We start from the raw sequence: 25259 nt of genomic DNA, 5'->3' as shown, positions 1-25259 counted from the left end.
TAGAAATTTTATAGATTAACTGGTTTTGCATTATCATGAATTTTCTGAAGGGTATGAAGCTTGAAACTCAAATATCTGTAATTATTGTCTAACTTCAATCCACTTCAGGTGCTTCCAGTTAATAGCATTGAGCCTGTCATTAAAGGTTTCACCATTAAAGGAAGAGACATTGTGACATTCTCTAATATGGTGGGACTTAGGTAATTACCTACCACTAGTTTGCCAGAAACCACAATTTTATGAAAAATGGACCAAAATATGAGTCAAAAATCGGGACATTGAGAGGCATGAGGTGTGTGAGCTATAAATGTAGTGTATGTGGGGGTGGGTGAGAATGGGGGTAGGATAGGGGAGCAGAGTTAGTCTGAGCGATGCGAAGGGCGACTGGAGTGGGCAGAGCCTAACTTCTGGATGAACATAGATTCAAAGAAAACCTATCTGTCATTGCGGTCTAGAGGAATGGTAAGTGGCAGGGTGCAAAAGGAATCGAGAAAGAATAAAACTTCATGCAAGGGAGGCATCTTACATTTTCTTCCCTTTATAGTTTTTCTTCAGTTTCAGAGAGTCTCTGACTTAGGACATTTAGCATGCACACTAAAAGTGTGAAAGGACAACTCCGGACATATGGAAGTAAAACATATGGTCTGTGAAGCAAAGTAAACACTAGCTTAAGCACAGATAGAGGGAAATTGGGCCATTTATAAAGAACCTGAGAAACTGGGTGACTATAGGCATTTTTAAACTAAGATCATTTGTAGCCTATACTGAGATCCCTAGTGACGTGTTCATATTAGCAGAGGAAAAAATTTAGTAGGCAGGATTTGAAAAAAGTACAGCTAGAGTAAGATCACTGTAATACTGCAGGGCTGACTAACATACTAGATGAAATAATTTGGCACACTTTCTTCCCAGTGAGTTGATAGGGACACCCAATTTCAGTCAGGATGCAGTAGTGCAGTGCTCGTTGTTGGTAGTCAGGATGTGTGGAGTGGGGGGGACGAAAGAAAATAAAAAGTAAACGTAAGTTTGAGATACAAGGGAATAGGAAGAAATAAAGCTTGTGATAAAGTAGAGAGGAGGAGGAGGACACAGAGAGTAGCAAGTAGGAGAGGAAACAGACAAAAGATTAAATAAGTGTGCAATAAAAGAAAAGGTGATGTGCACAAGCCTGATGGAAATGGTCTTAAAAAATAATTTTTTGCTTTTTAATGGCGAATTTTTTCAGCAGGTCCAAGGAGTGGCCATGGGTGCGGCTTGTGCACCCACCTTTGCTAACCTTGTCCTAGCCAATTGGGAAGAAACATATATTTTAGACTCAAGATTTTCTTCCTATTGGATTCTGTATAGAAGATTCTTAGATGGTATTATAATTTTTTGGACAGGGGGCCTGATTAAATGAAATGAATTTATTGATTACATTAATGGGACTACTAATTTTCTTAGGTTTACACATAAAATTTCAGAAAATAATGTTCAGTATTTAGACCTAGAAATATAAAAGTTAAATAATTTTCTAGAAACTAAGGTGTTTAGGAAGCCTACTTATTGTAATTCATATTTACACTTTAATAGTGCACATCCGACCCATTGCAAAATAAATATTGTGAAAGGACAGTTTGTCAGAGGTTCCCGTATGACTAGTAATGTAATTGATTTTAATAAGGAATGTGATTTATTAGAGAAAATGTTTCTAGAAAGGGAATACCCTAAAGATTTTATTAAAGATATAAGAATGGAAGTAGAGAAAGGTAGGTTGGATCGATTTAAGCCTATTCTGGGTGAAAAGGAAGGTAATAAAAACAATGAATTTTATGAGAAAGAAATCGGTTCGAAAAGGGAATATCAACAGGCCCTTATTCTGGAATACAATGCTTTAAATAATAACACCAAGAAAATATTTTTGAAAGAATGGGAAAAGTTTATTTCCCTTACAGATTTAGAAGTTCTTCCTAAGAATATACCAAAAATAGTTTTTAGAAATTCTATTAGTATTAAAGGAATGTTAGAAAGTAGAAAGGACAAATACACTAATGATAGAATGACAAACAGAAGAAAAGTAGGAACATATAGATGTGGGAAGGTAATCAGTGTGAGTACATTACAAACAAAGAAAAAACATTTTTTTGGAAAGTAGAGGAAGGTGGATTGATAGTAAAGGTTTTTTTAATTGTGAATCAAAAGGGTTAGTGTACCTTGCAACATGTGAAAATTGTAATTCCTTCTATGTGGGCAAAACGGAGAGGACTCTTAAGAGAAGAATTTACGAGCATATTTATGATATAAAAAAAGCGAAAGAGACAAATGCTCTATATAAGCATTCTAAGACATGTGAGGGATATAAATTTCATTTTTTTGTCTTAGAACAAATTAAAAGTGATATTCGTGGAGGCCCTTGGGAAGATACAATAGGGTACAAAGAACTATGGTGGCAAATAACTTTAGAATCAAGTAAAATTCCTGGGCTTAATGAACATGTATCCGTTCTTCCACTTTTAAAATTGAGAGCAGCTAAGTTATGAGAACCTTTTCCTGTTCTTTCTTTCTTTTTTCTTCACTTGTTTCATACAAAAAATGGTGTAATATTTAAAAAGGACAGAAGGTGGCACTGTTCTACTAGGAAATATACATATATTTTTTAAGGGAAGAAAGCACCAAGTCTCAATTCAATAGTTTTACCATTTGAATTTCATTTATTTTAAACAAAATGTTTTTAAACCAACTTTTAGATGAATTTATGATAAGAAGAGTAATTTAAAATAATTTGATTTTATCAAACTCTTTAGAGGAAGTTTTATTTTTAAAGGTAGTGAGATGATTTTTATACTTATTTATTTATTAATGAGGTAGATGATGTTTTGATTTGTTTATTTAAAATGAATTGCTTAATTCTACTGGCCAAAGGTTTTAATAATTAGTATAAATGTGGTTGATTAAAATGTTTTTTGTGTATCTGATGAAGTCCAGTATAAACAGGACGAAAACGCGAGTGTGATAAAAGCGTTCATGTATTTGATATATTTGATTGGTGACGACGTTAAATAAAACAGTTGTTTTCTCTCCTTCGGCACGCTTGCCCTTCCTTTTTTGGTTATTTGGTTTACTTTTGGAGAGCTTTCCGCATTTGTACTTATTGTGTAATAAAAGTGACGAGGAAGAACCAGGCCAGTGACGGTTTAGAGTAGAAAGCAGAAATAGAAACAGTAGATATCCACCAACTGCATTGTAACAATATTGGCAAGCTACTACAATGTTACACTAAAAATGCTAAGTCTGCACATGGGTTTAAACAGAATTACTTTAAAGTCAGTATAGCTGTATGCTTACTAACACGCTGAAAATAAGCGTCGCTCAACAAAATGCAGTGAACTCTAGCAGTCAGGCTACTATAATGTTAAACCAAAAAATAGGCTAATTCTGCACAAAGGTTAAACAGAATTACATAATAGAATGTATAGCAGAAAGCTTACTAACACGCTGAAAATATGCAGCACACAGCAAAAAGCAGTAAACTCTAGCAGTCAGGACCTTAAGGTCTATTTTAACTGCAAATGTTTTGTTTCAGCTAGAATTTATAACATATAAATCCTTACATTTAGAGCCATATCTTAAAATTCTCTGCAGGAAGTGAGATAGGTGGCAACCCTATCAGCTAGATGCCCTGTTACTGTTTATAACAAGGTGTTTTATGCTTTCTTGTTACATCCTTCCAGAGGAGGATACATATCTGGTGCACAGATCCTTGGAAAGAGACATCTTCCACTGACTGTGTCAGTTCTTACACAAGTGGAGTGCATGATCATTTTCTAGTCAACAAAGGAAATGTAACAGTTGATCGTCATCACAATCAGCCCCCTTTTCCCATTTTTTACATGGGGTCGGGGTATTGTGTTAACTGTTGCCATCTCTCTCTATTCAGTGCCTCACTCCTGCCTTCTTTAACACTCATGCCTGACTGTCACAGATCATCTTTCACACAATCCAGCCACCTCTTTGCTGGACATCCTTGTTTCCTCTTATCTTCTTCTATCTGTCCCAAATTTCTTCACCAGATTGTCTTCTGCTTTTCTGCATGTGTCCAAACCACCTTAATCTGTTCTCTTTGATCTTTTCTGCAATTGGAGCTACTTTGGCTTCTGCTCTTATATCTGCATTTCTTCATCTCTCCCACAGTATGTATCCTACCACCCTTCTCGGGCTCTTCATTTCCATCAATTCTAGCTTCTTCATCTGTCTTCATCTGCTATGTCTTTATTACCCAGATTTCTATACCATACAGTAGTACTGGTCAAAGCATTGTCTTGTACACCTTGCTTTTCAGCTTTTTTGGCATTCTTCTGTCATAGACCATACCTGAGACTCTATACCATTTGGCTGCAGTGCATCAAATTCTAGCTTTGACCTCTTCATTCAGACTTCCCTTCTCCTCAACCACCCCTCTCAGATACTTGTAGCTATTAACCTGTTTCACTGTCTTTCCTTCTAGCTCAATTCTCAGGTTCTTCTGATTTCCCCAATTTGCTGCCATTACCACTGTCTTATCTGTGCTTAGTTGCATACCATGTGCCTTCACATTTACATTTCATTCCCCTATCCTTTGCTGGCGCTCTTGCTCAGAGTCTGCCTGTAATGCTACATCGTATACATAACGCAAATTTGTTGCTCTATCCCCTGACCCATTTGCTAATGTAGTCCATCACCAGTATGAACAGTGGTGGACTCTGAGCTGAGCCCTGGTGCACTCCCACTCCCACTGGGGGCCCCTCTGTGAGACCGAATACTGTTCGTATTTGAGACATTGGGTCCTTGTACATAGTCTGAGCTAATTCTAGCAATGTTTCTGGGACTTTGAACCACCACAGTACTGCCCAAATCAGCTTACTTGGGACCTTTTTATATGTTTTCTCCAAGTCTAGGAATGCTCAGAGGGACTCTTTCCTCATCGATAGCTTCTTTTCAACTATCTGTCTCACTGCAAACATTGGCTCAGTTGTGTTGCATCCTGATCTGAATCTGAACTTCTCATCTCCCATTTTACATTCAACTGCTCTACGTATCGGTTTATCAGGCACCCTCTCCAAAACATTCATGCAACGTAACAGTTGATGGCAGCCATGATATACAGCTGACTTTACTTTAGCTTACATGTGCTATGTCCCTTTCATTAAAACATTAGAAAAAGGAAACCTGAAGTACTTCACCTATCCATCTATATAAGTAAATGAACAAATTAAAATAAAAATCTTTGCATTGATGACATTGGGGAACAGAATTACTTTCAAATCCTTACTTTCCATTAGTAACTGTCACTTATATATGGACCTGCAGGGATCCCTCAGAGCAGTGACCGTTCTGACACCTGAGAGAAAAGTTTGGGGGAGGGCACTGCAAATTCATCTTGGACTACCAAAGGATACTTTGAACAAAGGTCTGCAGTTTAGCTATGTTTTTCGTTGCAGCCTTACCTCTCAACCTTGTTGTGCAAGAATTCTGGACAAATCCTAAAATAACGGTGTGACAAAGGCCTAAAAATAGGAACAGATTATAAATATTGCTTCTATATGCTTAGAAAGTTGCTAGGTTAACTGGATTTGCGTTAGCACGCATTTCCTGAAAGATATTAAGTCTGAAACTCAAATGTGTGTCATTATTTAGTGACGCCAATCTGTAGTGATTTGTCAGCAGACCACAATTTTTTTGAGGAACAGACCAAAAATATGAGACAAAGCAGCCATTTTGCAGAAAACATATTAAAATTCTATAAGAAGCAGTCAGGGTAATTTTGAGGTATTAAAAGAAAGAAGAGTGAAAAATTAGATTTTTATAGTTCTAAGGTGGAGTTTTCCTTTAATAAGTCTCTGGGTACTCATCTGGCATGTCAGTACTGAATGCAGTTAAAACCCTGTCCACAAATAAGCTCAATTGCTTTTGTTCTACTGAGAAAATGCCACATTTTTCTCCACTTGAGCATACTGAATGCCAAACATGAACAAATACAATAAATAAAATAAATGCATGTGAAAATGTGTAAGAAAACATATGTTTTGTACTTGATACCTGCTTAAAAACTTTGTTCTTAAAAGTTTTCCCTCTTCTTCAAGTTGGCTAGCCATATCTCAAGAAAGTTTTGAATTTACATTAGATATCATCTATCTGCCTACTAGTTACCGCTACCTTTAAATCTCACCTGTGAATCTCAGTTCTTTACCCTCTTTCTTGTTAAGTAGGTCACAAATGCTAACTAGTTTTTACAACTCAATAAAACACTGACATTATAAACAAATAAAAACTGATGAATTAATCTGTGTTGTTTGTGGATTGCCTAAAGTATATATTTCAATGGGATGCAGGTGAGATGTGAGATATCCCTCCCAAGCTACTATATAGCAGTTCTAACCAAGCAGAAACTTCTCAGTGTGGACGGTGTGAAGTTCACTCCTTGAAATATGTTACACACCCAGTTCACTAATGAAATTTGAAATTTAAAATAGGTAGTACAAAATAATAAAATAGTAGGTAGTTCACAGTTGAGTTAAAAATGGAATATCCTTTATTAAAACATACAAACTCAATTCTACTAATAGAGTGTGGATCGTCCCAAATTATAACTTGGGCAATGAAAACACCTGCTTTTGGAAGAAAGGGGAAAAGTTATTGAATGGACCCCAGTGTCAGTACTGAGGTTTATCTCATCTAGAACATGTTAATGCCATCTCAGGGCACTGTTCTATCCGCTGCGTTTTGTTTGTTTTAAAGCCTCCTTGACCCGCTTACTACTTTTCACAATTTACAAAATGCACTCCCTACTATTTTCATTGCTGGAGTTTATTCTCTGGGCTGCTGGCCATGTCTTTCATGCATAAGAGGTAGACTTTTCCCAGGTTACATTCTTGAATGTTTTTGTGACATCTCCTACTCTCATGACAAGCCCACCCTAGTTCCAGCACCTGGAAGCTCTGTGCCAGCAACAGTGGAGACTTCCATCCAACTATTTCCCTTACAAAAAGACAGAAACAAAAAACATCTCTAGAGACCTTCCACTGATCTTCAGACAAACTGATTAAAAGAAACTACTGTAAAAGGCAAGATTTATCAGAGATACGTTTTAGAAAGCCCTCCTTACCGCCATCTTAATATGTCCTAAACAACCTGATCTCATATGAAATACTTTCCTGGAGTCAAACATCAATGTCTGCTAGGTTTCTTTTCATTATATGCACTGGATTTATGGACAAGGTAAGGATTAATGATCCATCTGGGAATTGGATCCCAGCAGTGCAGGAGTCAGAATAATGGGAGGAAGACACTGGATAAGCAGCATACAATGTAGCATTTATAGCTGTGCCTCCTGCTCATTTCCTGGTAGATATAGGGTGGTTTAAGGGGTGCAACAAACTACTGAGCAATTAGTACAGAGCCCAGTACATTACTGAATATTGGGGATCCATTTGAGTCATTTAAGCTATACTTGTGGGATGGTCTGTATTTGTCTGAGGGGGGGGTTATAAGATGCAAAGGGACACAATATAACAAGTAGATACTTGCCTTTGATGCTGGAACATCAGAAGGCTATGGGTTCTATTCTCACCTCAGGTGCATGGATTAAGTTCTAATGCACTGTAATGCAGCATAAGGTGTTGGGTACTGCACTAATGAGTGTGCAATCCTTCAGATAAGATGTTAAACTAAAGCTCTGTTTGCCTGAGATGGTGGTAGCTCAGGTGGATGTGAAAGATCTCATAACAGCCAACAAAAAGCGTAGGGGCTTTTTATTTTATTATATGAAGCAAGTTACATATATGTGACACAGAAAGAAAGTTCAATGCATAGCTATTAATACACAAGAAACAAAGAAAAGATAAAATATGTAATTTACTTAACCTTGGATAATTTCCCCATCTATTATGCCATAACAAATATATATTCTTTCATAATAAGATCATAATCCCATAATTTATTTTACAGTAAAATATCACTTTTAGGAAGCCATAAAATCCATAATGTACTGAAAATTAATTTCATCCCTTTCATTTTCAAGAGAGATTATACTGACCATGCAGTAAAATATATATAGGGGGTTTTGGTCCAAATCTATTTAAGTTTAATTAATTGATTAATTAATTAATTAATTAATTAATTAATTAATTAATTAATTAATTATATTTGTTTACTGGCTTAGACCATTGATCACTGCTGACCAAGTTCAGGCTAGGAGTGTTATACACTTTATTCCAATAACTTTAAGCCCTTAGACCTTAAAGTATAAGAACTTAGTTCATTATTTCTTCTGTCTAACAAATGTCACATAATTTTTCAGACAATATTTTGTATTTCATTTTCCCCTTAACTGGAAATTTGCCTAACATTACCGTCCAAAGGAAATCTTGTAATTCTAAATAATTTATAAACGTATTATATCTCTCCTGAATGTTTTGTCTAAAATTATCATCTAAAGGTACTCATGACCTGCTATAATAATAATATAATTTATCCATAATACATTAATACCACAATCTGCTATCTGATTAAACATCCTTTAGGTTTACTTTCTAGCATTTATCTTTATATTCTTATAAATACAGACTCTACACCTTTTTCTTTTACCAGATATCAAACATTCCCACCATTCATAATACTCCTTCCAAAATATATGTCCTACTATAGTATTATCAGTATTGCTGTCTTTAGGCAATATATAATATAAATGAAGAGAAGACAAATGTAACATAGGATGTAACAACCCCAACCTCCTTCCGCCACTTTACAATAAAAAATATTTATTTTTATTCAGTTTAATGTACCACCTCATATAAATTCAAAATATATTTCTAATAATCTTTTTTCTTCTAATTAATGTAAAGGAAGCATACCGTCAAAGTAACCTAACTTGGCTAATACTAAAGAATGTAAGACATGGACTTTCTTTTTAAAAGGCTGTTTATAAACCACCCATTTAAATAAGCCAAAATGAACTAACTTAATTATGTTATCCTAGCATTTCAGATAATACATTTTATTTCCAAAAGTTATGTCCCATATATTAATTTTAATTTGATAAACAGGAGTAAGATTATCATTTGAATTATTGCATAACCTATACATTTTTCCAAATTAAAATAATAAGCCAACAGAATTACAAAAATATTCTAACTTTGGAATTATAAAGACTGAAATCATATAAACAAAAAAAAATTGACGTGAGATATGCATCTGAAAATAATCCCATGGAAGTCTTTAATATTGTCAATATAAGAATCCCAAATAATAGCCCACTTAAGGGACACCCTTGTTTCACTCCTCTTTACACTAGGATATTTCCTCAAGTTGACCACTGACTAGTGGACAGACCTTAAGTGTTCTGTTTGGCATGGAATATGAAGTAACAAAAGTTAATGTAAGTTAATCACTAGAGTAAATCTTATAACTGGCTGATGCTAACAAGATTTCTGGTCTACATCTGCAAAACATTTAGAGATGTAACTCTGCTTACAGCTTTGTTTGACACACTTTGTCTAATCTGTTTATAGCACAAATAACTTTATTTTATGCACATTATTTTGTTATAATTAATGTTCTGTAGTTATACAATGCTGTTTATAACATGATACCTTGTGCCATGGTTGAAAATAGCCTAGCTGGATGATTTCATTCAACAGGTTATTAAAGTTAAACATTTGAACGATTTTTGAGTCATGAGAACTTTTGTGACACATATTTCTTCAGTTTGGGTATCCTGTGTTCTATTACTTTTGTGAAAGCAAAATAAACATAAATTGTGTTACTTTTTATAGCAGATTAAAGGTTTAGTCAGTAATGGCCTACTACATCTTCATACGTTGCATCTGTTGTTATGTTTTATTTTTTTTTGCAGAAGGAAATAAGTTTGGAGATGTGTCTATTGTGTTTGGAGATATTGCAGTGGATAACAGCCTGGAAACAGCTGACCAGTGTGCCACAAGTTCCTGTAGATGGCCCAAGTCCTCCAATGATGGCCATGTTTACGTGCCGTATGAAATTTACCCACATTATGGTAAGGACACATCATGAAGACAATGAACAAAACATATTGCACTCTGTTGTGAGCTTTGTCATAATTCCGTGGTTCTCTGTCACTAGAAGTAGTCAGAAATGTGGCTTTTATCAGCTAATTCCATTGAAATCATGCTGCTTTATCTAGAGCAGTTAAATGTCTAAGCCATCAAAAGACTATCTGGTGGTTCAGATAGCAGTTTACTAATTTTGCTACATGAAAAGGCATTATTTGCTCTGTGATTTAGTACAATATGTAGCCTTAATTAGGGATCAATTACAATAGCATCCCTCTTTTTATGTGTCACATTCTTCCCTGGAATTTGACCTTGGCGCACTTTTTCTCAGTACTACATATAAGCCAGACACCTCTAACATGATATGGGTCATAGTGGATTACGAATGTTACTGAGTTTTTAGCTTCTCTCTTCCACTGCTGGGATCCCTTCAACCCTTGAATGGTCCATTGTTCTTGTTTATTCTAAAAGCCCAGTGCAAAGTTAGTAGCTGCTATCATAAATTATATCATCATGGAAACAAGCTGTAAGTGTCTTGGATCTACTGCAGAGTACCAAGGTTATCAACTCTCTCTCACATTATCCATGAGTAGAAGACTTAGGGCAAGTTCATATTGTGCCCTCTGGTTGTTGGTGTTAGATCCTAATAATTCTGTACTAGGCAGAGTAGAACAAGCCACTGCATGATATCCATCTTATCCCTGGAATACCAATAAAGAATTGGTACCCAACTCATTCCCTCCTTGGGTGTCTTTATGGCATCAAATGGACTAGTAGCGTTCAGAGCCCATGGCTATTACATTATATGTGCCAACATTCAGTACCCTAGCCACAAGCATGATTATACTCTGATATGGACACATTTGGGTGAGCAAGGCTTATATCTGTAGTTACCAACTCATGCTTTAAATATGAATTGGAACATAAAACAGTATTAGTAACTGACTTCACTTTATAAAGGCATGAAGATTTCAAAGAAAGGAGTGCAGTAGCTCTATAGTATCATTCTGTCTACTCCACAATATTCCAAGATTTATCCTTTCCCTAGCAGGCAGGCAAGCAGGCAGGTAGCCCTGGTCTTGCTACAAGTCAATGCTGAGGAAGTGGTGATAGTAGGCTGTCTTTGCCATACTGAATTTTCCAGTAGTATCTCACACCATCCTCTGGAGAAAAACTGAAATTTTGCTTATGTGTGATACAAGCAGTAATTGTCTCAGTGTGAGAATACCCGACATACTGTTAATCCGTGCATATTATAGGTTCTACCACCCGTACTTTCTTCCAATTATAATGAGTAGTAAGATCCTGTGGAGCACTCTCCTTGACCAGGTCTGCATCACCCACCCCACCATGTTTGATATGATGAGTAACCATTCAGTTATCTTTGCCATCTGGGGAAGCTATGCTATCAAGATGCCAGCAAACCTCTGATGGCTAAAACACCTTGCTGTACCTCAGAACAGTCCAACCCACAAGCCCTTTCTAAGGGATCAAACATCGATATATGCTGCAGTGAGTATGCATGATGTTAATAATGAAGCCCCCCAAACATTATAATGAGTCAAAGTATTTGTTTTGAGGTGCGTAGTTGGAGACTTTAAGACTAAAAGAACCAAAAGGTGACTCACCTGATGCTTGAAGAATCAAGAAAATCACCACAGAGTACCACAGTGGGATAATATATTCAACAAGTTTAATTATGCATAAAATAACCAGACTTCATCAGAACTGATTAAATATCTCAACCCCAGCAATTTATATCACCAACCATGTCACATGATGTAATGTTAATTAATTACAGTTGATATCTTCTTATAAAAAGAATACGTGCACTGATAAATAATTATACAAGAATTGAATAAATACAAAATATTTATATAAAACATATATCTATGGAATTTAAATACATATGAACATCACTGAAATTTGTCTTCCATAAAAACACTTGAAATGTAGAAACACTCTGTCACATTAAAAGCACAGGTTAAATATATTATGAACCGATATACTAGAAGTGATGTATATGTACACACAAAAAATAAACTGTTAATAAAAGTTATGTTGAGTGTAGTTTAAGGATAATATTTAAAGATACAGTGTCATTTAAACCAGGTGATATGTGTGGCTTAATTAATAATTTGGTTGATCAGTTAAACACTAAATATAAATTTCCTTTCTTTACTCCTAAAAAGTGTACTGCCTAACTCAAGCTTCCAATAGATATATTCATATATAAATCTGAAAAAACAAACAAATATCTTCTTTCTGGGTAAGCCTGCTCTATGTACTTTAGGTATGGATTTTCCTTCTTTTTAGTCTTCCAAACTTAAACTTAAAAAATGCTTATCGGCCTGCTAAATCACTAATCTGGGTTTGAATCATCTTAATTCCATATATTGTAAAATGTTCAGTAAATTTCATCAGTGTATTTGGTCGATTTCAGTTATTAGATATTTTTCAAAACTTTATCTTTTTTCTGATTTTTTTCAGTGATTAGATATTGCTTTTCATTATTTTACCCACTCCCAAAACATCTGTTTCAAAACAGTTCTTTAAACCAATAATCTTGATTTACTTCAGACTAACACATTTAAGCCTAAGGATGAAGATACACTTTGCTTTTATAACCTGAATATCAGTCTTTTTTATTTATGTTTATTTTCTTCTACTCTGACATAGCACAATATACATACAATAGTGTAATATGTTTCATTTAATGTACTTATACTCTTCATGTATATAGATTACCTAATAGGTCTCCACTGAAATGAGTCCTGGGCCTGATGAGTCAATCAATGAACGTAAATACACACACACACACACACACACACACACACACACACACACACACACACACACACACACACACACACACACACACACACACACACACACACACACACACACACACACACACACACACACACACACACACACACACACAGACACACACTCACATATAAATATATATATGTGTGTATATATATATATATATATATATATATATATATATATATATATATGTGTGTGTGTGTGTGTGTGTGTGTGTGTATAAGTTACTGGTTATTATTAACTTGTTATTCATGTCTGTTAATTATTAAAAGATTTAATTTATACAACAGGACCTGATTCTAAAAGACTTGCTCACACTGTCTATCTTTTTGAAAACAAAATTCAGATCTGCTTTTTTTATGGCAAGAAATGCCATTGAGGGATATAGTCTTTAACTGCTTGCATGTGACAGCAGACTAGTATAAGTTAACAATTTAGGTACTGAACAGGCACAGAGGGAACATTTATCATAAACCCCTTCAGCCACTGTCTGTTTATTGAATGTATTCAGTGAGTCATTTCATAGGTTCATAGGATGATACCAGGCTATTGGCCTGGAGGGCCTTATAAGCCTAGCCAAGAATTTCACCCATGTTCCCACAAAGGCAGCAACCTGTTTCCCCTGTCCAGCAGGGACACGGGTGGGATCCCAGGGGTGTATTTTCTGTTTCCCATCCAGTCATCCAGGTTCCTCTTAAAGAGGGTTAGGCAGGTACTCTGCATAACATGGAGAGGGAGTCTATTCCATGGATGGGGGAGTCTTTGTGACATAAATCTATCCCACCAAGTTCTATTAATGTCACAGTCCAAGTTGAGGCCTTGCTTGTGGGTTGCGCGACTGGAGTTTGGCTTACAGATATGCAGCAACTCCATCAAGGCTGGGTCTGAGATGGCCTTTTATGCCAGACACAGGTCACCTCTGAGCAGTCTGTACAAGACTGAGTAGAGGGACAGGGCTTTTAGCCTATCTGTGTAAGACAGGTATTTGAGACCCTGGATTTTCCTGGTCAGGATCCTCTGTGGTCTCTCCAGCTGCTGCATGTGCTTGGCGAAAGATGTGCGAAGGAGGGCATTGTGCTCGATAATGGGTCTGATAAGGGGGGAGTACAGGATGTTATGACCTCCTTGTTCCTGGATGAAATATCCTTACTTATGAAGTGGGCCATGTAGAAAGCCTTCTGTACAATGGAGGCAACATTGAGGTCAAAAGTAAGGTTGCTATCAATCTGGATGCCCAAGGCCCTCACGACTGATTGGGTGCTTAGTACATTGTTATTAATGTGATAATTAGTGGGGATGCCATTTTCCCCAAAGGGGATAATGATGCATTTCTTGGGATTCAGTTTGAGGCCATGCTTCTGGCACCAGTCATTAGTTTGGGTAAGGCCCTCTTGGAGGATGTTCACATCACTAGGGGAATTTAAGACAACACCCAGTTTGCAGTCGTCTGCAAACTTGGTCAGCCACAGACCACTGGTTTTGGCTTGCACCTCAGCAAACTATATCCCAAACAGGAGAGGCTTCAAGACCAATCCTTGAGGTACACTGCTATTCCCCTAGTTTGAATGAGAAGGTTCTATCAGTGAGCCAGTTAGCTAGCCATCTGGTAACATATGGGTTGATGCCTAGCTGGGAGAGTTTATCTATTATGCTTGCATGGGGAATAGTGTTGAAGGCTTTGGCTAGGTCAAGGTAGGTGGTATGCACTGTCTTCCCCCTCATCCATGGCTTTGGTGACTGTTTCAAAGAAGTCGACCAAGTTTAACAGGCATGATCTCACTTTGAAAAAATCAAACTGTGTGGGGTCAAGTGTTTGGAGGTTGTCAATGTCCTTGTTTATAAGATCCATGATAATGTGTTCCATGGCCTTGCAGATCAGGCTAGTTAGGCTGATGAGCCTAGAATTGCCTGGGTCAGTGGATGCTCCACCTTTGTATAGAGGAATAGTGGCTGCCCTGCATTCGGCTGGGACAAAGCTGGTGCTCAGGCTTTGGTTAAATAGGGTGACTAATGGAGCTGAGAGCTCATGCCTGAGTTCATGTAGGATGCAGCCAGGGATGCTTTTGGGTCCCATGGAGACTGTATTTTTTTTCTTTGAGAGGGCATTGAAGACCAGATCCCTGGTGATGAGGGAAGGGGGGCAGGTGCTGGGAATGTCCTGGTTTACTGATGGGATGACAGAGGGTTGAAGTTTTCCCTGAACCTGTCTGTCAAGAGGTTGGCTATATCTACAGCATTTGTTTATGTGGTGTTCTTGACCACCAGTTCAGAGCTGATTTGGGTGTTACCTTTGAGACTGCGGACATATGTGAAGAAGGCCTTGTGATTGTCCTTAGTGGATATGGCCAATTTGGACTTAAAGTTAGCCTTAGAGGATTTCACCAGTTACCTTATTTGCTTGTTCAGACAAAGGAGAGATTGCTTCCAAATTGGCACCTGCACCTTCCTGGCCCTGGACAGCATTTTTTCCTTTTATAATAGTTTCCTTATTTTTTTTTATATTTCCTTAGTTTTTCCTCCCAAGTCCTATAAATGAGACAGCTGCATCTTAATTGATTATTTTTAGACAACTGAATGGGTGCTCATAAATTCATTCCTGTTATGATGGGCCTAGACCTCCTTAAAATGGGAGGCAAAGCCTAAGGGTGGGTGCTGCCAAGGTGGAAGTGGTGCTGAGGCTCAGTTGTTTTGTAACACCTATGATCATTTGATCATGTCTTATAATTTTTGTCTAAACTAATTCTTCACTTACCAAAAATCTAAATAAATATGTGCTTTTATACTGAATGATGCTATGACTTTTCCCTTTTTTCATTTTCCTTCTCTTTGGTACTGTATCTCAAGAATGGACTGGTTATAATGAAGTAGTCCAGTGCTTATGGTGGTGTTATTCTGTTATTTTTATTTATTTGTTTGTTTACTTCTATTTTAGTTCCTGTCTTTCTATTGCCATCAGATGCCTTTCATCATAACAGCAATAAATCAGTGCTATCACACCATAGGTATGTGTGTGTATCCACATGCATGTGTGTGCATGCATGTCTATATGTATGTGCGAGGGGCTTTTTAAATTTTTTTTGCCCACTATTACCCCCAAATGTGCTTAAACCAAGGTTTGCATGCACGTGGGATGTGTACAAAGGGAACACCCTTATCAAGTGTTTCCATTGCTTCCATTTCTGTCAGATTTGCATAAAGTAGCAAACAGTATTTCCCTCCTCACAATCTAGAAATGATAACCTGCCTTTCAGCCCTCTGGCCGCCAGACTACCAACTAAAATCATCTGCTTGAAATGTGGACAAAATGTCCTTCCTTGTAGCACTGGGCCAGTAGTACAGTAATTCAGTTTTGTGCTTTACCAGGTTAGAATTATCACTGTTGTAATATGTTATCAACTAATTAAGGTTTCTCTGCAAAGTGAATTAATTTTGTTAATCTGTGCATCCTGTGTGTTTTTTTTTCCTAATATTCAGATCAGAGTGAACAGTCCATAATAAGGCGAGGGATGGAGGGACTTGAAAGGGAGACCTGTATACGATTTAGGCCGCATTCCTCTGAGAAAGACTACCTTACTATCATGCCATATATTGGGTGAGTTCTTGGTTTTCTTAGTTCTATTACATTTCTTGTCTAATGCATTTTCATAATGCCTTCAGAGGAAACTATTTATGAACATTTTCTTCTTTTACGTAATTATTTTCTTCTTTTCATCCTCTTACTTCCTCTTTCTGTTTTACTCCCTTTTCTTCCTTATTTATTTATTCATGCGTGTGGGAATGGGATCTGGACCAATAGGGCTCTTTTTCATTCCCAGCCTTGTTATATAAATAAAGTAAACCGAAGTGTAATATTTACAGATTTAAACAATGTTGTATTATGTTAACCTAATTACATGGTGTTATATTAATATGGTAATACAGACGTGAGATAAGAAATCAAATAGCAGATGAACAGCTTTGATTGTATAACACATGAAACAATCTTACCTTAGGGCTTTAACTATACTGAGAAACCGTTCAGTCTATAACCAAGCCTGAAGGTTTGTATGTGAGTGGTTATGTAAGTGTACATAGGTAATTACAGGCAACATATTTAGTCAGCAATTCTTTGCAATTTTTTATAAGACTATATCAAGCTGGACATCTTCTAACTTCAACAGTGAGGAAGTTCCACTACTGATGGCCTACAGATAAAAAAGTCATAGATCTCCAATGGATGGAGTGAAATGGGACTTGATTTGTTTCCTGATTGACTACTGGATCTGAAATGTCTAACTGATGTTTTTAGTTTTAGGGTGCCATGCAAAGATTTGCAGTAAGTCATGTTAAATGTTTTACAAATTAGTACTAAATAAGACTCAGAACAAGTCCGCATCACCCACTGGGAAACGGGGGTACTCTATTTTTGAGATGTTCACAGGAAAGTGTTAAATTCTATTTTCATTATTTGCAGTTAGTTAATTTGCTTGTTTGATGCATCAACAAACACAGTAAAGCAATAAAAGATCTGTCTTCGGGATACTATGTGAACCAGTGTTATTTATTTATTTACTTACTATTTCATAGCAGAGTAGGTGTATTGATTCAAAGTCCAAATAACCTTTTCAGCTACAACCTGGTAATCCAATATTTTCCAGAATAACACATTCAGCTAGCAATTCCTGATGTTCTAAAGAGAGAAATGATTTTGTGGGGTCAAATGCTCTTGCAATTAGGTAGATAAGGTTTTCCTTACCACATCTTGGTTTCATTGCAGGGCGGCCATGGTGGTGCAGCAGTTAGCGTTGTCACCTCACAGCAAGAGGTTCTCCAGTTCAATTCTCGGCTGGGGTGCCTTCTTTGCGGAGTCTGCATGTCCTCCCTGTGGTCACGTGGGTTTCCTCCGGATGCTCCGGTTTCCTTCCACATCCCAAAGACATGCAGTAGGTGGATTGGACACTCTAAAATTGGCCCTAGGTATGAGTGTGTGTGTGCCTTCTGTGGAAGGTTGGGCGCCAGGCTGGCAACAGAAAAACTGTAAAAACTCCACTGCCAATCATGAGAGGACAGATGATCCACTGTGGCGACCCCTAACTGGGAAAAAGCTGGAAGAAGAAGATCTTGGTTTCATTGCAAACGTGTAATCAATAAAAAAGGACCTGTTGCCATGGATATGAACTTTCCTTGTAGATATTGCATCATGTTTTCTGGCAATCAAGTAACCCCCCCCCCACAAAAAAAGAAGTGAGATGGTATGTGAGAGAGGTATTTATGGATTCACTTTATAATCTCAAAATACTGAAATATCGAATTTCAGTATCTCAAGACTATAAAACCGAAAAACCCAAACACCAAAACACCAAAAGCATGAAATTCAAAATTGCGAACGTAAACACACCATACACCACACAACGCATACGCCATCCTCCCCACACTAAAACAGACAAACAAAACACACACACACAAACACAACAATACAAATACACAAACCTCCCCTACATATAAGCAGGGAGGCAAGCCCCCCCCCCAGCACCCCAGCTACTTATATATACTAACTCTGAGGTCGCACCAAACAGAAAAAGACAGTAAACACACCACTACACGCTCTACAGTCCCCTCGCACACACACATCACATATGTACAAACACCACCACTTTCAGCACTTACACACTCATACTCTTACCTACCTACCATAACCCACACCTAAAACATCCAAACACACTCACATACACTCAAATCCCTACCCAAAACCCTTAAAAAAATATTCACTTACCTTAATCTCCAGCAATATCCACACACCACACCATACATCAGGCATACAGTACATCCCACATCACATAGCGCAACACCACAACATTTACGGATTTGTGGTTATAAGGTTTCGCTATTTGGGAAGTTCGGCTTTATAGTCTCGAAATACTGAAATTCAATATTTACACAATGTCACTGGAGGGAAAAATCTCACATAAAATCACTTCTAATGTCAGTCAGGTTGTTAGTAGTGCACATGCTGTACCCATCACACACAATTCAAAGCAGACACATAGACCCACATATGCTGAGGCACTTAAATGTAACTTTCCTAAACCCTAAAGACCTCCTAGATGAAGAATACATAATAAATGCACTCAGTAGCCCAGAATGTAATCTTTCAAACCAACACCCACATCAACACATACAGCCACATCTCATGGAGCCTCTACTTCTAAATCCATAGGGCCAGCCACCACACAATCCAACATTTTGTTCATTAGAGACGCTATTATGAGACACACTCATGTCCCTCTCATCAGTCTGTGTAAGGAGAAAGTCACAGTCAGTTGCTTATCAAGGGCCAGGATCCACCACATTATGCACACACTCAGGTCACTGCACCACAAGTAGCAGTATGACTCAGTCATAGTCCATATGGTGTAAATGACCTGAGATGTACCTCCCCAGACTATATGAAAAGATACATCATGGACCTCTTGGAATATGTGTCTCAGGCTGGTATGAGCCTAGTACTGAGCAGCATTGTACCTTCTCCAAAGATGATACCACAATACAAACAAAGGATGATTGACTCTAATAATTAGCTTAGTTTCTGGTGTCATTCGAGCCAATGTAATGTTTGTCAGCATGGAAGGAATTGGTCAACAGACAGCACTGCTTTGCTCAGGAGGGCCTGCACATCTCCCATCTATGCTTTTGAATATTAGCTAAAACACTATCTTCCCTATAGTGCCTTTTTAGGCAATGCCAAACTGAAAGTACTTCCGACATAGCAAATCAAAACCAAGAAAATCTAAAGGTGCAACTACTCAATGCTAGGAGTCTAAATAAGAATATTTATTTATATTTATTACTGTATTAATAACTGTATTGTTGTCCTAACTTCACTATTTCAGTTCAATTCTAAACTGCTATTTCATGGCATGCACCGAAGCTGCGTATAGAAGATTGTTTTCATCTATCTAGTTATTGATGAGCTCAAGCTCTGCAGTACTGGATCTTTTTTTTTTTTTTCAGACACTTTTATTGAATTATCACTTGTGGCACAGGCAAATTTACATTCATATAAAAGTAATCAAACTATATTAACATAAACATATTTCACACATATTGCTATATATCAGATCGAACGCTTAAAAGTTCGAATTGCTAAAGATCGAAGTTTAGTGGTCGAACTTTCAAATGTTTGAATATATTAAAAAATTTAAATAAAACAAAAACAAAACAAAAAAAAGAAAAAGTAAAGGGTGTAAGCAGGGGGGCAAGCCCCACTGCACCCCACATCCCCCGCTACTTCAATATACCAACTCCACGATCAGGCTACAGTGTAGGAAATGAGAAATTTTCCATTTACTCACTGTAGCACACTGAAGTGCGATCTCGGAGTTGGTATATTTAAGTTGCGGGGGGTGTGTGTGAGGGGTGCAGGAGGGCTTACCCCCCTGCTTAAATCCTTTACTTTTTTTTTAATATTCTTTTTTAATATATTCGAACATTTAGAAGTTTGATCACTAAAGTTCGATCTTTAGCGATTCAAACTTTTAAGCATTGAAATATATAATATAGACCCCTGTATATCATATAACCTAAGCAACATTATATAAATTATTCAATTCCTGGCTTTTTTTAAACAAGAAACATCTTTAGTAAACCATGACTTACTACATAGGCAATCATACATTTATACGAATGAAAGCAAACCACACTGACACAATGCTAGCTGCAAGCATTTTACATCACAAACCATACTGGCATACTTCCAGTTGCATACATCACTTATAATCTACCCAGTCTTTCTCACTCAAACATTACATAGCTCATTTAAGTCCTGCCACCTTTTAAACCTCATTGCAGTACTGGGTCTTGTAAAATTATCTCAACTCCACTATTTAAATTCAATTTTAAACTGTTATTCCCTGTCGTGTACTGAAACTGCATATAGAAGATTGTTTATATCTAACTAGTGACTGTTGAATTTGAGCGCTGTAGTACTGGATCTTATATATTGTATTCTGCTTTGTATTAAGTTCCATTTGTATGTCTAGCTACTACAGGAGCTCATGCGACTTAATTTTTGATGAAATGCAGCATACTCTAACCTTACTTAACAGGTAGACGTAATTTAGCTTTCAAACTTGCCTTATAACTGTACTAATATACTGCAATAACTGTTCATCTCACCCAAGCTATACTTAATTTCCACTTGACTCCTGGGTGCCACTACATGTCTGTTTTACGGAACAACTAGATAGAAAGAACATCTCTAGCCTCTATCAGAGTCCTTTTGACTCAGTCTTTACTTAAACACTGCACAGCCAATCCTGCTAAACACATAGAGCTAATTTGTAACCATGAAATCAGCCGTTTAACAGTTTTTAACAGAGCAATAACCTCTCAGTACAGCCCTACTGGACTTCCGATTATATTTGATTATTGAGTGGTGATATTCATTGTTTTTTTATGGAACAGCTACAGAGGAGTAGTGTGTAAATTGCTAGTGTGTAGTATCTGTTTTTAACAGGCAATTTTCACACTAGAGTTGGTTATAGCTATTGGTAGCAATGTACTATTACTATATTTTACTTGAATAATTGTGAACAACATACCAACTTGCATCAAATTATGTACAGCTGCTTATTTTATGTTGTCAGGATTTCCTTGTCTACAGTATTTATAGTATATCAACTTTCTGCTTAATGTTTACTGCTGCTTACACTGTATTGCCAAGTTTTGATTTACATACTCTGAACATATTGAATGTACATATTGTATTATTTGGGTACGCCATTTGTAACGTCTCAAATTTCTTCTAAAGGTGTACTGCTGCTTACTCTGTATATTGGTAATAATACTAAGCTATCCCCTTAACTTTGTTACTTACTCAAGTCTTTCATACTGCATACTATTCAGTGAATGCTCAGCTACCCTTCCCTTCTAGTAATAGGTGGCAGTGTCACTAACCCTTAGCTATAGCCTCTCTCCTGAGTCAGACACTTTAACACTTTTCTATTTTCACTGTGTAACCTTATGTTGCTTCCATCCTAGGTGATCTCTCTTATCAAACCTTCCCTCCTTTCTCCTCTGCTTCTACATTATCAGATCTGACAAATTCAGCAGAACAAACAAGCTTTACCAACATTCAGCTGAAGCCTACTATACCTTCCCTAAACAGACTCATTTGGCTCTGCATCATGTCAAACCATTATATTGTAAGTTAAGATCTTAAAAATATTCATGTTAAATAGCTGCATGGCTTAGACTGCTCATACACCACCGAGCCATACTCCTGCTCTACACTCCCCTCCTTCTGTTCTCTTCCCACTCTTTTACTATTTATAACCCACATCAACCTACTATAAGAATCATGCCTTCCAGAGTTAAGTATATTTTTGTGACTACTAGCTACCTCTCCTAAATAGCAGACCTCTACCTTATCCCCCATTCCCTGGCTTTGTTTTAATTTCACTGCAACTGTACAGCCCTACTTTTACCTGCCAGTAATCCCTGTTTCACTTATTGTTTTCTATCTTCCACAGTCGGCTTCTACCCGCTCCATTCACCTCGCTACACTCGGGCTTACTCCGCTCCCCTACCTTACCCCCATTTCTCACCCACCCACACTATGCATATGTTTATTTCTGTCTAACCACTCTCCCTAATCTATCAACAACCAATTACAACCTAATTACACTCAACCCTGAATTCCACACACTTATCCAATCCATATGGCTTAGATCCAGTCACCATAGTCACTAAGACCCACAAAATCCAATCACACATACCATCTATCAAGACCTCATTTAAATTTACACATAACAACCTCCACCCAAACACAGATACAAATAAGTCCTTTTACTCTCTCTATACTACATTTATTCCATTATTTATCCCGCTCACCTATAACTTCACTAGAACATTCTGCTACCCTTTCACATTATTACTCTCTTACTTCTTACATTAGCTACACATCTCACCTCCTACCATAATGAACTAAACATGTCATTTTCCCATACTTTCCCATTCCCTAACCCATCACAACAGAAACCAACTACTCTCATAATATCATCCACAATATACAATAGTACAAACATTGATCTAGCTACATTTCTTCTACTTTCTCAACAATCTAATCCCCACATTTCCCTGAAATACAATAAGGTCCTATCTAATTACCTAAAATCAGTCATACACATAGCATCACAATTAATTCTTAGTGGTGACATACACCATAACCTAGGCCTCAAAAGCAATACAGCCCAATTCAATCTCCAACCCACCACTCAACACCAAAATCCATTAAACCTCACTGGAAAACAAACTGACTTACTGATTCTAAACATAAACCTTAGAAGCATACTTAAAATGCAAGAAGTCCATACCACCCTTTTACTATACTCACCACACATTGTCCTATTTACTGAAACCTGGTTAAAACCAGAAATCAGTAGCAACAAAATAATACCCCCTGATTATAGCATATATTGGCAAGACAGAAACAGCAAACATGGTGGTGGTATAGACATACGTTTTAAAAACAGCCTCACCCTTAAAACCATGCACCTTGCCACACCAGACTTTAACAATGCTGAAATGCTGTTTACTAAACTAAAATTAACTCCAAGAAATACATAAATATAATGAGTGTACATCCCATCAGAAAATAATCTTCATATATTAGAACACTTCCTACACCGGACATCCAAATCTGTCCCTCAGGAAACAATTATAATGGGAGACTTCAATATCAATTGGTACTCCTGTAACTCACTAACTCCTGCGGAACATATTAACCTCTGTGGCTTCACCCAAATGATTCAACCTTCCACTAGAGTTGACAAAACATCAAAAAAGGAGTCAATCCTCGACTGGATCCTAACAAACACACCCACTCTATCACTGCACTCTGGCTGTCTCTCAGATAACGTCAGTGACCACTTACTTACCTATGTACTTTGCCACCAAATCTAGTTAAACTTACCACTTACCACCAAATCAGAAATAAAAAAAGATTTTAATTCCCAAGACTTTGTATCCACACCCTGACTTTGCAATTGGGCACCACTTACATAGCTCCTCTTAGAACTGTTCACCACTTACATATCTTCCTTAGAACTGGCCACCACTTAGCTATCTCCCCTTAGACACTGCAGTAGAGTATTTTAACTCCACCTTCCTTAACATCTTCAATAAACTGTCTCCTCTTAGAACAATAAGAATAAAATCCAACTTCACCCCATGGATAACCAAAGATACAAGATTTCTACTAAAAACAAGAGACAAGGCCTGAGAAAAATGGCTCAATAATAAGTGTAGCAAATCGACAAAAATATATGGAACTAAGAAATAAAGCAAAAAAAACAAATCAAACAGGACAAACAAAACCATTATAGTAACATCCAGTTAAAACATCAGGAAAAACTGACAAAAGTTCTGGTCAGCTATAAAGAAATCCCTACAACCAGGACAAGCCAGCACACCATCCCCTTCAACAACCAATACCACAGATAACACAGCCATGCAATTAAATAAATATTTCACTAGCCCTCCCATATATCAACTGCTCTTCACCACCTCCCACCTGCTCACAGTCAAGACAGAATGCCAATAACTTTCCAACAGATACTACAAAAAATACCGAAAAAAGCTCAAACCCACTACCCTAGCAGCTGATGATCTACCTGCTGAGTATCTTAAAATTGCTGCTGAAACCATTGCCTATCCAATATCCACACTTATAAATCAGTCCATCTCAGAGCATCAAATCCCAACAATCTGGAAAATATCATATATCATAATATTACACAAAGGTAGTACTCAACAGAAATATCTAACTAATAGCATATAACTATATCATCTCAACTATCTAAAATTCTTGAAAAATGCATTCATTCACAAACTCTAGACTATCTCCTATCCAATAATCTTATATCCAACACTTAGCATGGATTCCATCCTAACCACAGTACTAGAACTGCCTTGATGAGCTTTACTAACACAATTAACCATCTCCAGAATGAAGGCAAACTAGTTTCCTCAGTCTTTCTTGATCTGTCCAAAGCATTCGACACAGTCTCACATAACAAATTCTTAAATGTTCCTTCCAGGCTTAAACTCAGTCGTTCTGCACTAGTGTGGTTCCAGGACTATCTAACTGGATGCCAACAAGCAGTAAAATGGCAAAATAACCTCTCTCCTCTATTGTCTGTTACTTTGGGTGTTCCACAAGTTTCTACCCTTGGTCCTCTTCTTTTCACTATATCTACTAACAATCTCCACACTGCCAGCCTTCATGTCACCCTGGTCCAGTATGCAGATGATTCAGCCCTGATATGTGCTGCTCCAGCCCTTCACCAACTCCATCTAATAATACAGCAGTCTCCATCTAATAATACAACAGTCTCCATCTAATAA

At 37.2% G+C, this 25259-nt stretch overlaps 1 protein-coding gene across 1 annotated transcript in view; it reads left to right on the top strand.

Moving 5' to 3' along the window:
• The window catches only part of LOC122811104 (hatching enzyme 1.2-like), a 204082-nt gene that overhangs the window by 76377 nt on the left and 102446 nt on the right, over positions 1-25259 (top strand). The window contains exons 5-6 of the mRNA XM_044082681.1: positions 9869-10027; positions 16350-16467. Of these exons, the coding sequence (XP_043938616.1) occupies positions 9869-10027; positions 16350-16467 (277 nt within the window). The remainder of the gene's footprint in view (positions 1-9868; positions 10028-16349; positions 16468-25259) is intronic.

The sequence above is a fragment of the Protopterus annectens genome, chromosome 9.part0 (assembly GCF_019279795.1).
Source record: "Protopterus annectens isolate FY-2018-M chromosome 9.part0, PAN1.0, whole genome shotgun sequence".
Classification (NCBI taxonomy): domain Eukaryota; kingdom Metazoa; phylum Chordata; order Ceratodontiformes; family Protopteridae; genus Protopterus; species Protopterus annectens.
This window is presented reverse-complemented; position numbering and strand designations above follow the sequence as displayed.